General features: G+C 38.8%; 1 protein-coding gene across 2 annotated transcripts in view; it reads right to left on the bottom strand.

The window, feature by feature from the left end:
- ano7 (anoctamin 7) overlaps positions 1 to 23,144 on the bottom strand; it is a 28,213-nt gene extending 5,069 nt beyond the window's left edge. The window contains exons 1-19 of one of the 2 annotated variants that reach the window (XM_052110255.1): positions 22,984 to 23,144; positions 20,129 to 20,298; positions 19,763 to 19,820; positions 18,586 to 18,734; positions 17,832 to 17,939; positions 17,582 to 17,718; positions 17,047 to 17,104; positions 16,809 to 16,919; positions 10,067 to 10,232; positions 6,817 to 6,907; positions 6,425 to 6,521; positions 6,074 to 6,217; positions 5,570 to 5,707; positions 5,354 to 5,452; positions 4,474 to 4,576; positions 4,282 to 4,393; positions 4,149 to 4,203; positions 3,283 to 3,380; positions 3,061 to 3,182 (exon numbers count right to left, since the gene is read on the bottom strand). In XM_052110255.1, coding sequence (XP_051966215.1) covers positions 3,061 to 3,182; positions 3,283 to 3,380; positions 4,149 to 4,203; positions 4,282 to 4,393; positions 4,474 to 4,576; positions 5,354 to 5,452; positions 5,570 to 5,707; positions 6,074 to 6,217; positions 6,425 to 6,521; positions 6,817 to 6,907; positions 10,067 to 10,232; positions 16,809 to 16,919; positions 17,047 to 17,104; positions 17,582 to 17,718; positions 17,832 to 17,939; positions 18,586 to 18,734; positions 19,763 to 19,820; positions 20,129 to 20,218 — 1,936 coding nt within the window. In that variant the 5' untranslated portion in view covers positions 20,219 to 20,298; positions 22,984 to 23,144. Of the gene's footprint in view, positions 1 to 3,027; positions 3,183 to 3,282; positions 3,381 to 4,148; positions 4,204 to 4,281; positions 4,394 to 4,473; positions 4,577 to 5,353; positions 5,453 to 5,569; positions 5,708 to 6,073; positions 6,218 to 6,424; positions 6,522 to 6,816; positions 6,908 to 10,066; positions 10,233 to 16,808; positions 16,920 to 17,046; positions 17,105 to 17,581; positions 17,719 to 17,831; positions 17,940 to 18,585; positions 18,735 to 19,762; positions 19,821 to 20,128; positions 20,299 to 22,983 lie in introns of both variants that reach the window. The other variant, XM_052110254.1, reaches the window with a different exon arrangement.
- Between the last annotated feature and the right edge of the window lie 2,863 nt (positions 23,145 to 26,007).

Here is a 26,007-nt window from a genome sequence, read left to right on the forward strand (position 1 = left end):
TAAGAAGTTAGTGAAGGATAACAATATTTCTGAGAAATTAAAGGCAGGTTTCACAGTACAGAAACTGCCCTTCTTAGGGTGACTAATGATTTATTGATGGAGGACGCTGGAGAGTGCTTAATTTTAGTGTTGTTTGATTTAACTGCAGCATATGATACAGTTAATCATTCTGTTTTAATTTATACATTGAGGATATGGGTGGGAATATCTGGGGTGGTTTAAGACTGGTTTGTTTCAGACTTGACCAATAGGAATATTTTAAGTGTCTGTTGGATAGGAGATGTCCTCTTCAGAATATAATTGTGGTGTTGTGCAAGGATCCCTTTTAGGGCGAATATTTTTTTTCATTATACTGTATACACTTCCACTTGGTTCTGTGATTTGAAAATACAACATTCATTTTCATTACTATTGTAGCATAGCACACAAACACAGAGGACTGGTTAACCCATATGCAGGAGCTTTATTGAACACACAGGTTAGAAAGTAAGCATTAATGTGGGGGGATGAACTTAGCTGGAAGAGAACTGAGTTGGAGATCACAGGGAGCTTGCATGGAGAATGAGCGTAGGGTTAGCAGGAAGATGAAGGAGTCTTGGAAGGTCAGGATTTGGGAATCGATGGAGAGTTAAATGAGACCTATTATGCCCCTTTTTACAAGATGTAATAGAATTCTCAGGTGTACCCAGAATGTTTCTGAGAAATAACCCACAGATAATTTATTATACTGTACCATGTTGTAAATTACTCTTTTTGGGTGGAATCAAAAATACGCTGATTTCATGTGTGTCTCTTTAAATGCAAATGAGCTGTTGCTCCACGCCTCTTTTCAGGATGAGGACTGTGCCATTACAACTGGTGCTTCAAATACTACAGCAACAAATCAGAACCAATATGACTGACAGCGTAAATACGGAGTTCAGCCATATATATATATATGAATATACTGTATATATATATATATATATATATATATATATATATATATATATATATATATATATATATATATGTGTGTATATCTGGTCTCCGTGAATACAGTCAGAGGCAATGGTAAGTTTAGCTGCATTTGCCGTGAAGTCAGCTAACAAGCACATTCGGAAAGGCGATTTGCAAACATTCACAAAATATAAAGTGCGATAATTTCATCTTCAGGATATAAAGCTGGAACACAAACAGTTGGTACCGATTCATGATTGAGAATCACATTTTTTTTAAAATCCTGCTTTATATTGACACTCAAAGCAGCCCAGTGTACTTAAAATTATTTGCACAAACATACACACGTTTTTGTATGTTTTGGGGCACATTTCCTTCAAAACACTTCAGTGGCTCTGATGCCGGGAGTACATGAAGACTCTTTTGTTCACTTTTACAGCCAACAACAGAACACTTATGACGATTACGAAGCTGAGACATTATTCTTCTCACTGTATCTGCTCCAGCGCGGAAAAACTGCCGTACTGTGTGTAGATCACTCAGGGGAGGATCTATGATAATAGTGTGGAGTCTGTCATCAGTCGTGGGCGAGGCCTGCTCTAACGTGATGTCATGTTAGAGCATGCCTTGATTATTTGAATGCCCTTTTTCAATATTAAATCAACGCCCTTTAGCACAGCTACAATAAGTGCAAAATGCTGCAGCTTCACTTTTGTCATGAACAATGTCTTTTAATCATATTACTCCAATTTTACCTTCTTTGCATTACCTATTCATTTTAGGGTTGATTTTAGGATTTAATTAATTACATATAAGGTATTCCAAAATCCAGATGCAAAAGAAAAGATGAAAGAGCATTTTTAGTGAAGGCCCCTTGATTATGGAAAAGTGTCATTTAAAAACTCATTTGTGTTGACATGCATTTATTACTATGTGAATGCGTTGTGTTTTATTGTGTGTGTTACTTTTATTACTATGTGAATATGTTGGGTTTTACTGTGTGTTTTTGATTTTATGTTTTGTGAAGTGCTTTGTGCTAAAAGGTGCTACTGTATACAGTATATCAATATTTTGTACATCTTACTACTGAATTCTCTAGGCAACATCGTGATTTCAAGCTCAATTTCAAGCTCTAAATGGCACTGCTGTGCTAGGAAGTGTAATCAAGCTTGAAATCATGATTGCAAAGGAGACTGCTGGGGTCAAGATTCATAGTGAAAAAGGAGTTATCTTTTGATCTGTTCTCACCCAAAACAGATTATATCAATTTAGAAGACATGGATTAAACCACTGGAGTCTTATGAATTACTTTTATGCTGTCTTTATGTGCTTTTCAGAGCTTGAAAATCTGGGTCACTATTCACTTGCATTGTATGAACCTGAAGAGTTGAGATATTCTTCAAAATTCTTTGTGTCCTGCAGAAGAAACAAAGACATTCATATCTGGAATGGCATCATAAATTAAATCATTATGATCAAATAATTTTCATTTTGGGGTGAACTATTTATTTAATGCTTGTGTGTTGTGTGCAATTTTTATTATTTGTATTTTTGTCCACCACTTTTCCGAAAATGAGGGAGGGGGTATTACCCAGTAAATTATCCATTTTCACAATCATGCATACTATTTAACTTTCTGTTTGTCTGTCCAACATGAACAATTCGCACCGTGAATGGGGCCCCCTGGGAAATGTGTGCTTTAGCCTGTGTAAGCTTGTTCATTAATGTGCCCCTGCTTTACTCCCCAAACACAAAAGTCATCACTCATTTTGCAAACAATATTATTTCTTGGTTTCAATGTGGGATGCGAACCAGCCTCCCACGCTGAAAGGGGATTGTCTGTGTTCCGCGACTGCTATCTTGTCCTTGAATAATGTATAACGTGCGAGGAAGGGCAGCTGGTGGAGTTTCTGGTGCCCCCCAAGGGTAAGATGGTGCCCCCCCTATGGAGTTGCCCACAGACTGCGTAAAAAGTATTTAGGGATCAGCGGTACTGGTTTTCATATAGTTAGGTGAAGCAAAAAATGTGTGTTCCTATGATTAGTTATGCCTTAAATTATACATAATAGAAAAGACTTGAGGACTTGCCCATCTCCAGATACTCATCAAACAGCCCCTCACATACAAGCAGCTGATAGTCTGCTACCCACGGGCTGTTTTCTGGCTTAGTGTCTGGTTTATCTATCAATTCTACACTGGGAGCTGGCTTCAACTTCCTCTTGTGCCACCATGTCTTTAATTTACTGTCGTGAAGAAAGAAAGAGATCATGGAATAAACCTTCATACAATATACTGTAATGAGTTAACAAAATCTTTATGAAGATGCGTTAGACAAAGACCTACGGCAAGATAAATTCCTGGATGTTGCTGATGACCTGTTTGCCTACCATGATGACCAACAGCTCTTGAGCAAGTTCAATGAGACATCCAGAGGAGCCACACTGGACAAAAAATGGACAGAACAACAACTGAGACTTGTTAATGGGTTAACAGAGTTATGCCGAGGCCCATGCACAATCTGGACACTTTCCCCATATTTTCTCTGCTGACTGTATTGCACATTCTACGTAATCATGTGGAATATAATTCAATGTGGTATAATGTGTTAAATGGAGCAAATGGTACTACACTCTTTTTGACTTACCATGATTTTTCCAGGTAGGACATTTTCCTAAATCAGTTTGCTTATTGGTCCTGGAACAACATGCCTATCCACCAATCAGATTGTAGTGTTATCTTAGGGCTGGGTTTATAGGCTTGAACAACATTCTAATCGACCAATAATTTCCTACTGTTTTAAGGGGTAGTTTATTCATTGTTAGGTTGAGGTTAGGATTAGGGGTAGGATGATATTTCTTTTTCAGGAATGTTGTTCCAAAACCAAACAAAGATCCAGGAACACTGTAAAAATCATAGTCACCACTCTTATTGTTATCCAATTAGGCTAAATATTTAATAAACAAATGTACAAGGGGCGGTTAAGTGTAAAACTTTGTGAACAATGGATGTTTGTATTCTACGGAAATCTTCAGAGTATTCTGCATTAATAAGACTGCACATAACATCCAGGCTTGGTTATTCCAACCACAAACAGACAACAACAATTTATTGTGGTCTAATTTAGGGGTTAATCCATCAAGAATGGAGAACTAGGCAAAAAAACTAAAACAAGATGGAGAAGATGTATTACCAAAAGTTTAAATACTCACATCTTCATTTCGGATTCCAAGGAGATTGTTGTAGTTTCCAGGGTATCCAACAAACCTGTAGAAACAAATCAAATATTAGATGTCTGTTGAGTCTTCTTACATAATCACTCATTCTTACAATATAGCTACCCACCTGCCCTTGAAAAATGCAATGTAAACAGGAGATGAGTAGAAGTTGACAAACTGGAAGATGAAAACCTTGAGGGTGAATGCGTCCTCATATTTAGTCTGGGTGCGATGCATTTCTAATAGAAGGAAGTGAGTTAAAGTTTGTTGTGTCATTAAGAAATACCTATATCATATGTGTAGTTCTGAAATAGCTCACCCCATCTTGTCAGAATTTTGGCAAGGTATGTATAGAGCCGTGACAACAACAGAATAACCACCAAATTTAGCATTGAACCAGTAAGGCTAGCTATCCTCCCAGCCTATATGGAGAACAAGACAGTAAACTTATCTTAGTGAATGGAGCATTTTGTAAAAAATAGTGTTGAAATATCTGATCTAAGCTATGGTTGATTCACTCTTTGATGGAAAATTCTTCTAACATCTGCTTAATGTGTTAGCTGTGTTTTGAAACATGGTTTTGAAGGATGGTTTCTAGTTGGCACAGTGCCAGCTGGTTAAGGTAACTGGTCAACAGAACTACCAGTTGGTGGGGACTTGGCTAAGCTAATAGACCAGCATGGACAAGCAACAAACCAGCTACCATGTTACAGAATCATCAAGACAACCTTAAGCTGGTGTTACCTGGTTTTTACAGCAGAGCCACCATTCACCATGATGCTCTACTGCAGTAGATCATTCATGTCCCCAACAGTTGATAGTTACATGTCAGAAATACGCCTTCTATGTGTATTTTTATTTCAAAACATGAAATAAATGTCTGGGTGTAATACGTATGCTATCTGGGTACTGTTTTACTCTTAATTTGTCAATTTACACTTCTATTCTAGCTTTTATTTTCTTGCCAATTTTAGCACTCGGTTTGGCAGCACTTTTCATGTAACTGTCGCCCTATCATGAATCACTTCAAGAATTCCTCATTTGTAAGTCGATGAGGATAAAAATAATTGCTAATGTAAATGTACATGTACATGTATATGCAAAAGTATCTGATCTAGCAACTGTCATTTCACAATCTTTCATCATTATGAAAATCATATTGCAACATGGCCAGGTATGAGAAATAAAAATAAACTTACCGAGAATATGAAGATGGCACTATGAGATCTGTAGATAATGATGCTTAGGATAGTTCGATAGAGGATAATTGCAATTAGGAATATCAAAACGATGGCAATCTGCACGAGCCAAGAAAAGTATTTAGCATGTGAAATGGCCTCTTTCGCTTGAATTACATTTTGTGTTCGGATTGTTAAACATTATTTTCTCAGAAAAGATTTGGGACATTGACTAACCATTACAATGATGACCATATTGCCGGTTAGAGTACGACTCAGTCGTTGACTCTCTGGGAAATGGGGCTCCTCAGCCCCAGTCACAGGATTACGAACCATCATTGGGGCCATTGCTGTGAATTCAGGCCTTGGCCTCTCCTAAAATATGTTTTTAGTATCAAATGATCAATTTAGTATCAAGGAAGGCAAAGCAATATATTTTGATTAGTGCTTGTCTATTAACAAAAGCATCTATAGTAGTTGTTCTCAATCTTGGTTCAAGAGAACATTATCTAACACATCAGATTCTAGTTATTAGCTCATTAGTAGAGATTCCAAAACCTGAAATGGGTGTGCCAGATAAGGTAAATATATATTTTTTTAAATTTAGTTATAGGGTAATCCAGAACCAGGATGAAGAACCACTGATTCCAAAAAGGCATTAAAGGTTTCATTAGAGAAGAATATGCTCTGTAACCCAAGATAATCCATGAATAGCCATAACCATTTTTATGGTCCCTTCACCTCTATCTCTTCAAATTCTGAGCAGTCCCATCGGTGGGCCAGTATAGAGCTTGTGCGTTTCCAGTACTCCAGGAAGGTGACAGCCCACAATGACATGAATATGCTGAAGAAAACGGTTCCTTCATTGTCAAACAGCAAGCCTGCCTATTGAAAATTGTGAATAATGCATTCATGTACAAAATGTGATAATAATATGAACTGGAATAAGAAAAGTTCAATGAGGGAGTTTTTTAATGTTTAAGTGGTTTATTGGAAATTGCAAAAACCTAAATAAGGTTATCCAGCCTTGGTTACCCAATGCAAACAAAATCAGATAACTTTAAAAGCTTGGTGAACTTGCAAAGCAGTCACCTTGTATGTGTAGCAGATGCTGGAGAGGTTCCAGTAGCTGCAAATGTTGCAGAGTGGACACATGACAAAGGTGTCTCCACTGGAACAAAGCTCTTCTCTATGGAAGAGATATCAATACAAACAAGGGAGGTCAAGATCAAGTGTCAGGATCATGGCTAGATCTATCTTTCCATAATAATAAAGAAGAGTCATCACAATTTAACTGCAGCTCTAGAGTGATTAGATGTATTGCATTGATGGCACATGTTGCATACTTTTGGGGGGTCATGTAATAGGCTAGCTGTGCAATTACCACTGTGACGATCAAGGGTTCGAACAGCTTTTTCCAGGTGTAAAAAAATCTCCTTGGTTATAAACATTACAGTTTCTAACAGGTTAACGATCATACTCACGCTGGCACATCAGTCACCATCAGCCAGATACCAAACAAAAATATGATGAAACCCACTACTGCTGCTGGTAATAACCAGCCTGTGTAGAAGCCTACAGGCAAGAAAAAGTTACAGAAAGTCACAATTTGTTATTGATTGAAATCACGGTCTATTATGGTTAACAAGAAGGGGCTCAAACACTGTCACCACTACCCTATAATAGTGTAATTGAACCTCTTTTCCATTGAAAAGCTCAACTAATCTTGAATGCCTATTTCTGTGCTTTCCTACTTGTACATTTTTGAAAGTATGCTGCCATAATTGTCTGCAAAGCCAAAAAAAATTAACTACACCAACCATTCTCTGATTCTGAGCATAATTGAGCCAAACTGATGTAATGGTAGTTAATACGTTTTGCCTTTGCAAGGTAGGGTAGGCTAAGAGCTTTGTACTTTTCCCCCAAATACTGTTAGTTCAAGGCAATTTCACTGTTAACAAAACCCAATTAATGAATTAATTCAGCCAGTACAATTTGCTGATTTGTTATTAGTACTTAAAGGAATAGTGCACCCAAAAATGAAAATTCTCTCATCATTTACTCATCTTTATGCCATCCCAGATATGTTTGACTATCATCTGCTGAACTAAAATGAAGATTTTTAGAAGAATTTGTCAGCTCTTTTGATCCATACAATGCAAGTAAATGGGTGCCAAAATTTTGAAGCTCCAAAAACGTCAGCAACCATAAGACTCCAATGGTTAAATCAATATCTTCAAAAGCGATATGATAGGTATGTAAGAGAAACAGATCAATATTTAAGTTTTTTTTGTTTTGTTTTTTTTTTACAAAAAATTCTCCTCCCATCTCAGTCAATATCCACTTTCACATTCTTCTTCTTGTGATTCACATTCTTCATGCATATCAGCCCCTACTGGTTAGGGACTTAAATATTGATATGTTTCTCAACCACACCTATCGTAGCACTTCTGATGTTTTGGATTAAAACACTGTATGGATTACTTTTATGATGCCTTGATGTGCATTTTGGAGTGCAAAAATGTTGGCACCCATTCACTTCCATTGTATGGACCTACTGAGCTGAAATATTTTTCAAAAAAAAAATTTCTTATTAACATTTTATTGATTCCAACAAAGATTGTCTCCCTCCACTGCCCCTCACTAGCAGCCTTCCAAATGAGACAAATAACTGCCCCATTCACTGCCATAAATTGCCATATTACCAGCCGCCTGGAAGTCTTCTACTCAAATGCCGCCACTTTACCCAACTCTGTGCACCACTCACAAAATTGTAATGGGTAGTTGCTGAGATGGGAGATGCTGGATCTAACTGCATGCTTTTAATGAAGATGATGAACGTGAAACAAACAAACGTGAACTCAAATAGCAACAATCAAGAACTGACAAAGTGGGACCAAAACTAAAGGGTATTTATACACACAAGGGCTAATGAGGGAATGGAGATCAGGTGAGAACAATGGGGAACAGATGGCAGTGATGAGGGCAGTGCATTATGGTAAATGTAGTCTGGGGAAACAGAAGATAGAGGACAAAAACCACATCAAAATAAGAGTCCATGGAAACACAACAGAAACACACTGTGACAGATCACTCTCTGCCAATCATCACGCTGGTTAGGACCCAGCTTTTTATATATTTAGAATATGATATATTCAGGACCGTCCCATCACCCAAAATATACAGTCTGGGGTAAAATGAAAATTGAGTGTTCACTACATAAAACGTAAAATTCTGGACCCTCAACCAAAATTCTTGGCTCTTAACACATCCCCAAAAAACATGGGTTGTGTCCTTGTCTTCTGATTGGCATCGCCAGCAGGTGGGTGTGTCTTTAAGACCAAGCCTATACAATCAAGAGGGGGTTCCAATAGAATCGATGCAAAATCATAAATTGCATCAGACGCACCCTTGCATCTCTAGATGTAGACTTGATCTAACTCCCATAATCTCTTGAGATAAGCTGAAGCTCCATCCCCCAGACTCTGAATTAACAGGGAGTAATACACTGATACCTCATGACCTTTTCCAAAGGCAGAAATCACCACTTCCAGAGTATCTGTCACTTTAGGGGGGTGAACAGTGAGTGTTCAGTGAGGCAGGCTCACTTGGCTGCATCAAGAGTACCACAAAATTACTTACTCTTTCCATTAACTTTATGAAGGACATTGCTTGCATGTAAATGTTTTGCGGCCATCCTTAGTATCTCTTCTCAATTTGGCCGGGAACATCAGCGCAAAATCGACCTTCTGTTGATGTAAGAGATTCTTGCATTATTTGAATTGATCATGTTTCACTCTTGTCAACTTTGCAATGTCTGGAATAAAGAATATGCTGTGGTTCTTCCAAAAAAGCCTTCCTTTACTCCTAGGCTAACGTAAAACAATATTTATCTGATGATCACAGATATTTGGCCAGAATTGATCGGGGCCTGTCTCTGTAAGCTCGCTTGATTTCTAGTTCTAGAGCAGACTCGGGAAGAGCCCGTCTAGGAATTTTACCATATATTGGCCTTCTTCGTCCTCAGAAATTCCAACAATTCGGATGTTGTTGTGCCGGTTACTCTTCACCAAGTCTTCCAACTTTTCCCAGATGCCCTCCAAATCTGCCTTGATTGCTAGCAGGTTAGCAGCTAATTATCTCTGATGACTCCAGATAATCGATCAATTTCTCAACATCCCCTACACTTGTAACCATCTCAGTGAATTTTGTCTTGATGGCAGTGATTGATCGACGTATTACAGTAAGTTCCTCCAAGTCAGCAACGAACTTCGTCAGCATTGCCGACACGTTCAGCAATTTATGCAGAATTTCCTTTACTTCACTGTCCAAATTGACTCCCGGGCTTTCAGCCTGCTGCTCAGGGGATTCAGCTTGAGCATGTAGGTGTCTTTTAATATCTCCAGAGCATGAAGATTTTGAATTCTTTAACATATTGTCTTCCTACAACAGTTAAGAATTAGGGAGTATCGAATCTCACTGGTTTATGACACAAAAAGTATTAAAACTAGCAAAGTGCGCAGAGCTCGCCGTTCACACTTCTGAACCTTACATGGCACCACACGACTCCTCTAAAAATAATTATTTGTGTTCTGCAGAAAAAAGGAAGTCATACACATCTGGGATGGCATGAGGATAAGTAAATGATAGAATTTTCATTTTTGAGTGAAATTAATTAATTATTAGTCTTGGTTATAGATGGAATGTAGGTGTGTAGATAAGGTGCAATCATACCCAGCCAGGCAAAGTAGAGGGCTATTTTCTCGCCAAAGTACTCGCGAATGTGATCCAAAGGTTGGTATTTCCTCCAGCAAGCCCATCGAGCCCAGTAATGATGCAGAATCTGTCTCATGTTCAGAGACTTTGGATCTATTGGAGCTGTCGGCATTTTAAATGGACCCTAATTGGACAAAGACAAATCATATTTGATATGGATATTTTGGGGAAAGTTTGTCCTGTTCATTACTATTTTGACTGTCTGAACATCACCAATAATATAAATGCTTGTTTTAGCTGTTGGTAGTTAGTGTGAGTATCAGGCCCGGCTCCTGCCAGCTATGCTAGGGTGGGCTGGGGGATATCATAGGTGGGCATTTAATGTCTCATAGGCTGGCATTAAATGTCTTTAATTGGCATAACATGGAGTAATTGTTAAGATCATAAGGCCCACTATAACTATATTTGACACTTATTCCCCATATTAAAAATATAATGAAATAAATTGATAATCCTTATATATAAGATTGAAGTGGGCCCTGACAAAATTATTCTTAGTATACCTCCATGACTATGAAATAAATTAAAGCAATAGAATTTCAGAGTAATTAGAATTACAACCTTAAAGCAAATTACATAGACATAGAGTTCCAACAAATGCAAGGATTGAGTGGAGAGAATTATATTAGATGGAGTGATCAATAACATAAGATTAAAAACCAAAGATTTGACCCAGATGGGAACCGCTTAAGTAATTATATAATATTAAATGATGACAATTCTTTCTGTTTGACAGAAATGTAATAAGCAATTAAACTGCCCTACAAAGGCAAAACGCATCTGTCCGGTGACAGACGAGTTTGTTTCATATGCTGAAATTCAGACAAAAACAGTGTGAAATGCAGTAACTATAAAACCCATATCAAAATAATTCAAGCCATTTTTCTCAGTTTCAATGTTTTTACCAGTGAAACATCAATACCCTTTACTACCCTACAAAGTCATTTAGGGAAATAGACATTTAGGTGGATGGATGGATAGATGCTATGTCATCACCAAAGTTTATTTTCATGGCAAAAGCAGAGTAGTTTAAAGCACAATGACAAACAATAAACAACAAACTATCACAGCACTGTAAAATATGTCAGATGTGAGTGGACAGACAGCATCTCTCAGAGCCAGAGAACTAACAACAGGGGACACAGAAGCACATATCCCGCAAAACACTGTATCCAGCTATAGTCACTAATGGTACTATCAGGTAACAATGGCTGGGATGCGGGGTGTAAAGTAATTGAGTAAAACTACTTAAGTATTTTTGGGGGGATTTGTACTTCACCCAAGTGTCATTTAAACGGAATACACTTTAACTTAATTACATTTCCAAAGAAATGTACTCCTTACAATTTTATTTAAACTTGAAAAGTACTCTACATTTTTGCAGATAATTTTTTATTTAGTCTTACTGGACTGAAGCTGCCTTTTCACTGCATTCGACAAATGACAGATGACAGACCTGTGGTCAGTTATTTCAAATGGAGTGTCATATGGCACCTGTGTGGAGTTCTGACCTGCAGAGGCTGTATTTCAGATCTAATTTGAGCTTCGGACACATTTAAATATTTGTGCGACTAGACATAATGTGGCCACCCGACTGAATGTAATGTATTTATTCTAAGCTATGAGCACGAAGTGAGAAACACTAAAACCTAAACTTTATTCTACTCCTGCTACATCTACAGATTGGACAGTTCACAATCAGGCTAATTTGGTTGCTTAGGAGACCAGGCTTGAGTCACTCAGACAGAATGTTTTTCTTATTTTGTCTCTCACACAGCACACAGCCTCCGTCTGCGTAAAAACAACAAGAAGGATGTTCTGTATTGAGTCAGGGACTGTAAAGACAGTAAGCCCTTGTGTCATTGCTCACAGAGGGCTTCAGCCACCTCTTGAATTCAGGGATTAACTTTTCTATACTTTTGGGAGTATATTTTAGAGTGTGACAAGTTAGCTATTTTTTAATGAGTGTGTAATATCCAAGGCTGTGTGTATTTGTAATTATGTTTGTATTATGTGAATGTCACGATCCCGGTGAGTTTGTCCAGTTTGTTCTTTCTGTGTGTTTTCCCCTTCCTCGTGTGTGTGTTCAGGTGTTGCTCAGTGAGCATGATCAGCATTTCTATGGAGACGCTGATCGCGCAGATCGTTGATTATCAGCGCACCTGTCCTTAATTTTCTCTCCCTACTTACATCCTCTTGTTTGTACTGTTTGGCAGCAGTTCATTGTGTGTGCTTGTGGGTTACACTCACCTCTCAAATGCTAGCCTCAGTTGGTGTGTTTTCTGTTTTCTCCACACTTGAGTCTCCTGTGCTATATATTGACAGAACGAACTGGCGAAGTGATGGACCCAGCAGAGGAAATCTCTCTCCGTACTGCAGTCTCTCAGAAGGGGGCTCTTCTGGGGTGACAACAAGATCAGATTGCTGCTTCTAATCAGGCATTGGAGGCTTTGGCAGAGCAGATGGGCGAACTGACATCTCTAATCCAACAGCTGCACCTTCCCCCCAGTCCCGATCCTGGCTCCACATCAGAAAGCTTCACTCCACTGACAGCAGTTCACGCTGCCTCTGCTCATCCAGAACCCCAGCTCAATCCACCAGCTCTATACTTGAGTGAGCCTGATACCTGTCGGCCGTTCCTCTTCCAGTGTTCCTTGGTGTTCCAGAAGGTCTTCGATAGATCAGCCCAGGGCAGTGAGGCGGCCAGGGAGTAATCTGATCTGATGCAAGGTACTAACACTGTTTCAGAATACTTCCGTTTTTGCAACCTCGCCATCTCCTGCAGCTGGAATGAGCAGGCCTAGTTGGCCCGCTTTTCGCATGGGCCTGTGGATTCCGTCAAGGACGAAATGTAACCCTCGCGACTCAATGACTTTGGCAATCAGGGTGGATAATCGACTTGCGCTCCACCGTCGACTCCATCATCCACTGCTGGTTTCCTACTGGTCACCGCCTTCGTCGGTTCCATAGAGTGCCCCTCCTGAGCCAGTTTCAGAACCTGAGCCTTCGCAAATTGGTAGGAACTGAAGAGAAACATTGGTGCCTTACCCTGGGGTTGTGCAGGTTATGCCTGTATTGTGGATGTCCTGGTCATCGGTCAGCCACTTGTCCAGTAAAATGTAGTGCTCACCAGTAAAGAAGGGGTTACTGGTGAGTGTGACTCAGATGAGCAAATCCCCTGAACATCACTCTCTCCTCCCGGCCAGACTGCAGTGGGGCACCAAACATCGGGACTGTTCCGTGTTGCTGGATTCTGGAGCTGAGGGAAATTTCCTGGATGTCGACCTCGCCATGCACTGGAAGGTACTAGTTCTGCGCCACCAGGACTCCATCACTGCCAGCACATTGAGTGGCGGCCACCCCCACCACTGCTCCTCTTACCCTCACAGTCTCTGGCAACCATGTTGAGCAGCTGACATTCTTCCTCATCAGGTTGCCATCCTCACCGTTAGTGTTGGGACACCCATGGCTGGTAATGCACAGTCCTCGTGTTGATTGGGTGGGAAACTCTGTGCTTACCTGGAGTACTTTCTGTTTGTCCAATTGTCTTTGCTATGCTGTCTCTCCTGTGTTGTCTTATTCTGTGTCGCAGTGTAACACTCCCCAAAATCTTAAAGTGGAGTTTACACTATTTTGGGATCAACCGTACCGTTTCTAAAGACAGATATTGGAGTAGAGAAAATAAATATATCAACACTGATGAAAAATCAATAAACCCAAGTGTATTAACAAACCAATAATATTTACAACAATAACAATCAAGGTGTGGTGTATATACATGTAAAAGTGAAGTCCAGAGTGCACAGAGTTATATACAGTGTTCAGATCAGCCTCACCGGGAAGTTTGATAGTCCGTGAGCACGACCAAGTGATGAAGTGATGAAGTGATGAGTGACCAGTGTCCTCTGATAAAAAGTAATCCTGGCTGCGAGCCAAACGAATAACCTCCAGGAGGAGCGGCGTTTCAGCGCTCCCAGGACAGTCACCAGCGTAATCCAATTTGTGAATGAACGGGTTTGTAGATGTGCGTACTCGCAAATGAGCCCCGAAAACCGGCATAGCGGTTCCTTAAATAGAAAGTGAAAGTATTTCCTGTTTACGTGGCAGAAAAACACGTAACACGAAACCACGCGAAGATCTCGCGTGAACAGAGATGGGGATAAACATACAACAGCTGAGGGAATAACAGGAATACAGGGGAAAGCAATATAACTAATAGGCATAAATGACAAACATAATTAGTTTTATGTCAAGAACCTTATATATAAAACATCCCCTTATGTGGCCACGCTACAGCAGGATGAATCAGTGGACTTGGTGGGGGTTCCGGTGGCTTACCATGACCTGAAGGCAGCTTTCAGTCGGTCCCTGGCTGTGATCCTTCCTCCTCACCTCCCGTTCGACTGTGCTATTGAACTTCTGCCAGGCAATTCTCCGCCTCGGGGATGAATTTATTCACTCTCGTTTACAGAAAAAGAGGCCAGGAACAAGTACATAAATGAGTCTCTAGAAGCCGGTCTCATCCGACCTTTCTCTTCTCTGGGAGGGATGGGGTTTTCTTCGCTGAGAAGAAATACGGGTTGCTTCGTTCCTGTATAGACTATCGGGGGTTGAATGACATCACGGTAAAGCATTCTTATACTTTGCTGTTGATGTCTTCGATCCCTTGTAGGAAGCAACTGTCTTTACGAAGTTGGACTTACACAATGCTTATCACTTTGTCCAGATACGGGAAGGTGATGAGTGGAAAACAGCCTTTAACACCCCTAAAGAGCATTTTGAGTACATGGTGATGCCTTTTGGTTTGGCCAATGACCATGGCTGTTTTAAAGGCACTTGTTATTGATGTGCTCAGAGACATGATCAATCTTTTTTTTTTTTGTTTAATTAGATGACATTCTGATCTTTGCTGCTGGAGAACCATTTGTTCTTCAAGGCGGAGAAGTCTGCGTTCCATACACAGTCCATTCCGTTCTTGGGTTTCATCATCTCATCCAAGTGGATTAGTATGTATCCATGCAAGGTGATAGCAGTCTCTGATTGGTCAACCCAAGACTCCCACAAGGCCCTGCAGAGGTTTCTGGGGTTCACCAATTTCTATCGCTTGACAGAAGTCCTGTCGCTGCTCCTCTGATGGATCTTACCTCCACCAAACTGAGTTCCATTGGTCCTCGCAGGCTGAGTCTGCATCCTCCAAACTTAAGAAGCGTTTTTCTTCGGCTCCGATTCTAACAAATCCTGACCCAGGTTGATGCGTCAGAGGTTGGCGTTGGGGCGGTTCTCTCCCAGCGTTCCATCTCGGATGGGAAGATGCATCCCTGCACATTCTTTTCCAATCATCTCACCCCTAGTGAATGAAATTACGGTACCGGTAACTGAGAGTTGTTGGCGGTCAGGCTGGCCCTTGGCAAGTGGCGCCACTGGTTTGAAAGGTTTTGTGGTCTGGACTGACCATAAGAACCTAGCTAATATCCGCTAAGCTAAATTTCTAGACAGGCTCGCTGAGCACTTTTTTCAGATTTTCAGATTTTGTTTTGTAATACCGTCCAGGCTCCAAAAATATCAAGCCTGATGCTTTATCCAGAGGCTTTGAAGCCAATAATTTGTTGTCCTCCCCTGACACCATTCTACCATTCTCGGGTGGTGGCCATGGTTTCCTTGGATGTCGAATCCAAAGTCCCTTCCGCTTCCCGCTCAACTACCACACCTGCAGGGTGCCCAGCAAATCTGTTATTTGTTCCTTGGTCGGTTCGTCCACACGTCCTCCGGTGGGGCCGTTCATCCAATGTCACCTGCCAACCAGGAGTTTTGTGTACCAGAGCCCTTATGGTGGCCTTCGCTGGCGCAGGATGTATATAGTTACGTTATAGTTGCTCTGTTTGTTCTAGTAGCAAGACCTTCAGTCACCCTCCAGAGGGGCTCCTTCAGCCACTGTCAGTCCCTTCGAGACCCTGGGCCCATATTACCATAGATTTTGTAACCGCGCTACCTCCCTCCCATGGCGATACAGTTATTTTGACCATTGTGGACTGGTACTCTAAGACGGCTTATTTTATTCCCCTCCCCAAATTGCTGTCAGTGAGGGAGAACGTGGTTACGGCCGTAAATCATGTCTTCAGTATTCATAGCCTCCCGGTAGACATTTTTTCTTACATGGGGCCCCAGATTGTCTAGATATTTTAGTCTGAGATTTGTTGTCAACTGGGGGCTACTGTGAGCTTGTCGTCTGGGTTCCATCCCACAATCCATCAGCTTGGAGTGATAATCTGGTCTGGGTTGAGTAAGCTGGCCTTGCTGGCATCGTCTACAGGGCTGTCGCCCTTTAAGTGCTGCCTAGTTTACCAGCCACCTTCGTTTCTGGCTTTTTAAGAATTGTAGGATTGTTGAATATATCAGATAATCATGTGGATGTTAAATAGATTGTGTCAGGTGGTTGAAAGTGAGGTGTTGAAAAATAAGAGGGACTGATGACAAAGTTGTTTCAGAGGTGGCACAAAATTGCTCAAATATTACAAAACACTTTGGAATAACCTGTTCCAATGCACAGTGTACAATGACACCAGCATCATATATTAGGGAAGTAAGTATAGGTGCTGTATATTGTGCTGTACACAAATGTAAATGATAGAACTGTGTGGATATGAAGTGTGTTTGTTAAGATTAAGTTCACATCTCAGGATCAGTTATGCTATGTTCTTACCTCATGTAGAGGAAAAGCAGCAGTCAAAACATTTTCACTAACAAGCCTGCCAACTCCAACCTCTCCTCTCTTCAACGCTCCAAATGGAGTCCGCACTAATATCTCATACAACTTTAAAACAAGGACAGAGAAGTCAGAATATTGGATCAGCTACATAATGTAGTGTGCACTGTGGATATTATAATGGTCTATAGAAGAGACAGTCTGCAAAGTTTGCTTACAATCTCTCCAAACTCACTATCTTATGCCTTTGTGTGGTCTTAAAGAAGGTGTCCTTGTTCTCATGGCCAAGAAACCTGAAAGCAACATTTAAGATTAGTATAAAATATGAATTTATGTGTGATTAATGTGATTATAGGAATACAGTTGTTACTGTAAGTGTTTGAGTATGTGCAATTATTTTTGGGTCAAACGGTATTTTTAACAAAGTATTTTACATTAGAGCAAGGAAGAGTGCAATCTGTTTGTTAAGGAGGTGGTGTACTCTATGCAAACACTTAAGTGTATGAACAGCATGTTACATCCTTTTTGTTAAGCAGGCAGGGTTTGCATACTCATGAAGATGTTTACTGTTCATTATATTGTAACTCACTTCCTCAGAAGCACACGAGTAAATGTTTTCTAACTACAAACCATCAACCTTTTAAATTAGGGATGAGGTGCTTGTGATTTAATGATCATCTTTGTCCAATAAAATTCAGCAATGGACAATTCTGGCACTAGTTTTGGGTATGGAGACCAGCTGCTATAGAATTGGAAGAATGGATCAGTACCTCTCTAGTTTGTTGTTGCGATACTGGCAGGTATAGTAGTCTGGTGGAAGGTTGGGCACATCCTGAGCCATGATGTTTGGGATGTGCATTTTGTTCAGGATGTCCTCTGACCAGTTTGATATTGGAGTTGTCACAACCTGAGAGGACCCAATAGAGAGGACTATTTTAGATATAATAAGTAATTGTAGAGAGGTGAATCATTTGCTTTGTAAAAGCCTGTGTATAAAAAGGTACGGGTAGGGGGTATTACCTGCAATGGAACTCGAAGGCTGATCTCTTCAGCATAATAACACAGAACATTCCAGGCGGCGCTCAGAAGCACATATGTAGTCTTTGTTTTCCCCTGAACAAATTCTTTCTGAGACACATTCATAGTGAGGCAGAGACATTAAATTACATAGTGCCCTTTCAGTAAGCTTGTCCCTAAAATTGAATTCAAAATAAATGTATTCGAAAAATAATTTTAAAAGAGTGAATCTGTCTTTAAAGGAACCATTACTCAGAAATTACAATTGCATCTGTGGGAAATAAAAGATGTTTTAAAGAATGTTAAAGCTGCATTTTTCCATATAATCAAAGAATACAGTGAAGATACCAGAAACCAGGTTCTGTCAAGCTCCAAAAATTACAACAGCTCTATAAAAGTATCATAAAAGTTGTTTATAAAACTTGTGTACAATATTCCAAGACTTGTGAAGCCATATGATAGCTTTGTGTGAGGAAAAGGATGAAAATTTCAGGTGTTTTTCACAAAAAATATTCCCCTTCGCTGCAGCTCTCAAATCTCTTCATATATGCACATACCTCTCTATTCAAACCTGCTATGTCAAGACATGCAAAGACACTGGGCAAACGAATATAAAACACAAGTTGGATGATGGTGCTGGTGCTGAAGTGTTATGCATACATTTAACTCTAATTCATTGAGCATGTACAGTATTTTACAGTTCCTGATACTGATAGAGAGTTGATCTTTCAACACATATCTTTAGAGATGTTTATACCATCTCCTGATGAATGCCTGCAGTCTGGAGTCTGGAAAGGAATTCTGTCCTCCACTTCCTGTGAATATCTCGCGAGGAACGGGAAGATTCTTCCTCTGAATCAGCAGACTTTAAGGGGTTCACAGACTCTTCCCAAACCAAGACAAAATCTGCAAACAGATCAATAGTTGTCTCTATATTTTTATAGAAAATGTATCATACAAATAAATTTATTATAACAATAAATATTAAAAATATATATTTTATCAATGTTTTATATATTTTAAATGTTTACATTTAATGTTTATGCATTATAAAATGTTAATATGTTAAAAATGTTGAGCTGCAGCAACAAATCGATAATTAGCCTAACGATAATGGATTGTTTTGACCCACTCCATGCTCTATGGATCATTTTTTATATATATATAATTTTTTAATATTTAAAGATAACTATTTATAATTATTTCTTCATTATATATTGAATTATTGTTATATGAGGAGCTTTCTCAGCAAATATTTATAAATGCGATTAATCACGATTAACTAATCAGGACACCATGTAATTAATTTGATAAAAACTTTTAATCGATTGACAGCCCTAATAAATATATAATACTATTATTATGATGATGATTATTATTATGAGTATACAAGGCATATTTTATTAATAGAAACTATAAATGTAAGAGTAATACTTATAAATGGGCATTTCATTTAATTTTGATGCATTTCAGATTTAAGCTCCGCCCACACCCGGTTCTATCCAAATACAGAGACAGATACAGATAATTTTGTCATATGATCAGATACAGATACAAATACATATAATGTCTCTGCTGCACAACCCTAATATCTTGTATATTATATATTAAAATGTCAAATATTATCAATTATTTTGCATATTAAACTATTAACATAAATAATGCAAATGCATCTACTGGGCACAACTACAAGGTCATTTTAGTGAAGTAGGAAAACACAAACAAATATTTCTAAAAGACAATAAAAAGATCAACAAATTAGTCAAATTGTGTGTATCAACATTTCTTTGAAAGAACTCTAAAGACATTCATATAAATTAATATTGTAATTTTCAATCAATGAATATGTGATATTGTTTTAACGCAGAATTGGTAAAAGCATGCAAGTAAATTTCTTCAAACTTTCTTTTCCGTGCTCTTTCTTGAATACTCACCAACGTGGGTAACTCCATCACTAAATACGTTTTTGTTTTCCTGAGGTGCTGCACACATCTGTGAATAAAATGTAGACATCTTCCTTACAACCATACATGAATAACTGATGCTCACACAAAAACTTGAGAATGTTTTTCACAAGAGAATTCTACGGTAAAGACTTTAATCAGTGTCTTATCAAGAATTTTAGGGTGGAGTCTTGAAAAGTGACAGGGAATGCAAGGAAACCGTAAGAGTTTGGCATGTTTTGTTGTATTGTTAACTCGTAATTAGCTTCCTCTCTTTGTAACTGCTGATGATTTTTTGTAAACAACTAGGACTTTTCCTTAAAAAACAAATATGGAGAGTACAGGCTGTTGTAGTACCTCTGTGCTCCCGTAGGTTTGTTCAGGGTGGTCAGAGAGGGCGATGAGGGTTGTGCTGTCCTCCACTAAATTCTGCTTCCTTTTCATCATTACCCCAAAGGAGCCCTTGTACCTCTGTTTTGTCCAAGTGCTGATCAGTGAATTCTTTCCTCTTTCAAAACAGCTCACATCTTCAAATGACAACAAATGATGCAAGGGTTGAGTTGTAAGGAATGTTATAATATTGCAAACTTTCTAACCATTGTGTTGTGTTGAGTTTGACTATACTCTCATTGTGTTTGGGGTTTCATAAAACCTAATAATGTTTGTGTAAAAAACATAGATAAGGAAAGTAAAATAGGTCTCAACTGGATACTGCAAAATTAAGTACATTTTACTGTACTTAATTTTACTGTCTGTTTGCAGATGCCACTATATTTTGATATTGTGTTGCCTAATTCAATACATTATTAGAGTGACTTATTTGCCCAAATACTTTTTATTCTCTATGAGTCATGTTCTGTATCAATAACACCAACCAGATCTCAAAAAGTGTTCTGATGTACTTTAAAACATTCTCATGCAAACCTATCAGTAAAAGTTATGAACGAATTCAAACATGGGTAATATTTTAGCAGCGCTAACACTAAGCGCGGCGCTATGCTCTAAGTGATAAGCTCAAAGTCAATGGCAGGCAAAGCACTAATGGGGTGTGTCAAATGCTATTTATTTCTGAGGTTCTTCTCCGGTTATTGCAGCATCTGCATCCTTTTATGTAGTCCACTGCCTGTCAAACATCAGTAATTTAAACAAAGACAGCACATTCATTAGAAGTTGGTAGTGTTTATGGACTGTATGCAATGAATAAGAAGAATATAACTATTTTTATGACAGTGAAACTCTCTTTTTATCAGCATAGAAAATGTGATTCTCATCAGGATTTGGATGTACGTTCCGTGAAATTATAGAGCATACGTTTTATTTATGATTTCATCTACTGACACACAAAGCATGGCTAGTATTAACAGCGATTATATCGACATGCACTTCACTTCTACTGATTGATTTTGAAAGATTCATACAAACAAATTAAACCAAAATATATTATTACATTCAGATTACACTTCAAACTAAAATATAATCAAATTAATGAAGCAGTCAGAAAAATTAATAGCAAATCCAAATATTTTCCCCTCTACAATAGGGGTGTTAGGATTCGCTCTGACAACATCGGTTGGATTACGATTCTGACTACGATTTTGCGATACATCGTGAAATCTGAAACCAGTAATTACAGATGAAATGTCATGTGCAGGCAGATATGATCCAGGTTTTAATGCAGCAGGCTCAGCAGGGTCATAGAATGAAAAACTGTCTATTAGTAGCATGTAAAGACGTGGCTGTAAAGATAGTTTGCGATTTGAAATTCAGATTTAAATTGCCTATATATGCGCTGGGATAGACATGTGAATAACGTTGCATTTTAATCTTCGTGATTTGTGATTTCGGATGGCAACCTTGACTTAGTTACCTTCAGAACAGTTTGAAATCACTCTATTCTGTAACATTCACTAAAGAGAACGAATTAAAAAGTGAGTGTTTTCTTTCACAGCCAATGTGTGCCCACCAGTCACACTTATTTAAACCAAGTTATGTTCATGGTTAACTCTTTAATGGAGAAATTACAAATTTTATGGAGATAAAAAAGTAATATTCAAATATCGCAATCAGGTAAGAAGGCAATAACCAGGGGTGGACTAGCCATAGGGAGAACAGGGACTTTTCCCAGTGGGCCAGCCGCGAAATGGGGCCAGACTGGCCACAAAACGGCAGCACGATATACCAAAGGGGGCCACGACATGGACCTACCAAAAATTAGAAAAAATAAATTGTTTTTTTTACTTGTTCGCTGTTTGTGCCTATGGTGTTGTCTTTTGGTTTTCATGCACACTACCAAAATAGTGCTACTACGACTGTGCGCCCCTCTACCCATTTAATGAGCACTAGCGCTACGCTATTATATTATAAACTAATCCTTATCATATGTGGACAAAATGAGTGAAAATTAACGAAATTATCAGGTGCACAAGCCAGTAAGCGGCAAAAAGAAGAGGAGCATGTCATGTTCATGTCAGATACTGATGTTTATTTACTATTTTGAAATAGCTTATTTAGAACCTCTTAACTGGCACGGAGACTGCAGGCCATTTTTTGCTTGTTTTATTTAAGTTAAGCGGTGTATTTTCTTTAAAATAAACATATGCTTCTATAATGTAGTTTTAATTTCAATTATTGCTGCTTGCTTTCACTTCACCAAAAAAACTCCTAAGTGTCTTCTTTTAAAAGGGATCATAATTAGGACAGTAGTCTAAAGCATTCATGCTATTCAAGCCCACACAGTGATCATAGTGTCTACCCTCAACATCAATGGATCAAGAGTTACTGTTTTGCTTAAACACTTACAAATAGATTATCCTTACAAGCAATTGAGAGTCAAATAGACTATGAATTTATTCATAACAAATATATTTGCATTTATTCATTAGATAGTTACACTCTAATCAAAGCAGAAAAATTAGCACGGTTAATTGATTTGGCATTTTTCATGACCACATTCATTGAGACTGAACAAGTAAAGGGGAAAATATGATGAAAAATGTTGTTACAGCAGCTAAAGTACATTACCCTGAAAATACCCTCAATGTAAGCTCAATATAAGCCCTACTTAAGACATTAATCAAATGAACACAAAAGTAATTATAGAATGAAGCTAATATATCTTTTTCCAATTTCCTGTAAATATGCATGTTTCATACTTTAAGCAGTGTAATCCAGATCAAATTTGTCCACTTGTCTGTCATTCTCCCTCTGCTCACCTGTTGTTAACTTCCTAAAGTTGTCTCCCCTCCTGTCTGCATTTGTTCAGCAGGGCAGCTCTAGTTCTCCTTAGCTCAAAACTGTCGACATTGTCTTTAAATCCTTTTTCAAAAGATTTCAAGTGTCCAGACTCAGGCTGTCTACCTCCAAGGCTCCAGAGCTGTTGCAGGATATAACTGTGAGTGCTAAACTCTTAGTCAGGAAAGGAGGAATAGAGAGAGATGAGGAAAAGGAGGAGTAGAGTCTGTTGTGTTTGCTGTTAAGGAATTTTGTTTTCTTTTCACTCTCTTACATACACATTTGCAAATATGGGCACCAATACACACACACACACACCCTCTCTCTCTCTCACACACACACATACACACACACACACACACACACGCGCACGCACACACACAGAGTCACAGAAACTAAGCAGTAATAAATAAATAAATAAATTATATATTAGTGGAAGAGGTCTCTATGGCCACATAAGTCAGCTCTGGTTTTAGTTTTCATTTGCAGTTTTAGGTAACACAGTTTTAACATTTAGGACTCTTGCAGTTGTAAATTGCATCCAGTGTTCTTATTTCATATGTTGTTAATATTTGAAAACATGTACTATATATATATAGCATGTAGACCTCAACATTACTCATTACATTAAGACGAAACTGATTTAATGAAAGACCTTTGGACTGGATTTGAATTACTTTGTGGAGTTTAGTGTTCTGCTCCAATACACTACCAGAAAAAGTGTGGATGCATCTACATATATGTTAGGTATACTCTGTGTATTACTCTTTTCCACATTTTCCACAAAACTATTAAATAACAGAAATGGAACTATGGATATTATGTAGTGACCAAAAAAAAAAATATATATATATATATATATATATATATATATATATATATATATATATATATATATATATATATATATATATATATATATATATATATATATATATACTAAAAATATATTTTTCTTCGCCAAATTAGCAACCCATTGCTTTACCACTCTGAACACACATTCTGAGACACTTTTTAAATACTATTGAATGAGTTTCCATGTATGCTCAACACTTGAACACAATTCACAATCTTCTCCAATTCAAAAAGAAAAATGTCCTTGATCTTTTGCCATAGAATGTGGTCGCGAATGTGGGCAGAGAGACTGGTTAATGGCGTCTGCCCGTTTAACACGTGTCTCTGCTTGTACGATAATTTAGGGACGAAGCTGGACAGCTATCGCCAAGTTATCTGTTCGCCAAATGTGTGTGCGTGTATATTTGTGAGGGGTCATGTGTGTGCGGATAGTACGAGAGAGAGAGAGAGAGAGAGAGAGAGAGAGAGAGAGAGAGAGAGAGAGAGAACAGGGTGACGGCACCGAAGCCAGTTTTAGCGATCGTGGGAGAGAGGGCAACCGTAATTTTATTACTCAGAGACATGGTGAATGGCTCGTAATCCTTCCGCCGTGGTTGTTGGTTCTTTAATGGATAAACCCGTGATGGTGGACAACAACACAGAAAATCTAATTTGTGGTAAATTACAGTAATCCCTTGAGTATTAATAGCAGCAATGAGCAGACTGGGTGGTCTTTAAACTTTACAAGCAATAACCTTGTTACACAAGAATAACACACTAGAATAATCTATCTCTGTGAGAAGGGGTGTGGAATGTGTGTTCGTCCATCGTTTGACTCCGACTGATTCTCAGCAGTTTGGCAGAGAAATCAGTGAAGTCAACTCAGTTGAAGAAGGAAGAGAAATGTCTTTCTTTACATCTGCAAGTATGTAAGAAGTGTACGAAGCGGATTGCTCGGCGGTCTCCTTCTGATCCGTTAGCGTGCTCGGTGGAACATGGAGAAATCTCGGCTCGTCCAGCAAGATGGAGATTGTATGGCCAAAGTTCAGGTACGCAAGTGTGGCAGCGGGGGCGTGGTCAAGCGCCCGTCCGGGAGAGAAAAGCGGTAAGGGCGCTTGCACCTGAGCTAAATTATGTCTAACACCTGTCTCTAATTTCAGTGAGCACGGGGAGAGCGGCATAAAAATCAGCCAGAGGGCCTCCATGGAAAGAGGAGTGACATGAGAGTTACGAGGCTGTGTCATTAAGCTGGCTGTTGAAAGAGTGCTCCGTGCACGTTGTTTTGTTATTTGTGATAATTATTGTTAATAATAAAGACCCTCACCTTTGAGCCACTGCGTCAAGTGTCATCCCTTGGAGGAGATCTTTACAGCAAGTTACTTATTTGGGCAGCGAGGCTAAACCTGGTAGCAGCAGGGCTGCAAGTAGACGAGGCATATACTGTCGCTGGAAGCAAAGCATAGATGGAATTTCTATACTCGATGATGTCATGGTTGAGGGACACGTTCAGTCGTGCATTTCATACAATAGGAATTGAGAGTTCAATCCTTCAGAATTTTTCAACTACGTGTATATTGAGCAAAGCTTAATTGATCTGTAGTCTGTTTTGGACTCGCTTTGTTTGATTTTGGCATCGTTTTGTGTTATCAGGCTTTGAGTGTTTCTACAGGCCGCAGTCAGTCTTTATGACTGTGTGTAGGCCTGCCTTTGTCTCTTATCTGAGTACATGAAGCCCAACAACCTCTAAAGTTTATTTTTCCACCGTAGGGCACTACTTTTGCTGAAAGGTAATCATCAACTAAAGAGCACTGTTTTGCCATTCTTTGATCTCTGATATGGGTCACTAGATGTAAATAAATCAGCTTGACCGTTCATTCAAATCTTCAGTTTTTATTCTAAACATTACTGCTTTTAAAGGGAGGTAGCCCTACTATGAGTTAATATGCCATTTCTTTTAAATGAAACTTTTATATTAAAATACACATTTGTTATTGTTTTTTTAGAATGTGATTTTTCCCATTTCAAACATTAAAAGTGCAAATTAGGTGGAGTCTGATTAAGTGTGTATAAATTTGCATCTAAATTATATTAAGCGACAGATTGCACGGAAAATGTCATCGATTTTTGTTGAAATTTTATCAACTAACTGGTTGGAAATGGTCAGGCCATTT

The sequence above is a fragment of the Xyrauchen texanus genome, chromosome 38 (genome assembly GCF_025860055.1).
Source record: "Xyrauchen texanus isolate HMW12.3.18 chromosome 38, RBS_HiC_50CHRs, whole genome shotgun sequence".
Lineage (NCBI taxonomy): Eukaryota > Metazoa > Chordata > Actinopteri > Cypriniformes > Catostomidae > Xyrauchen > Xyrauchen texanus.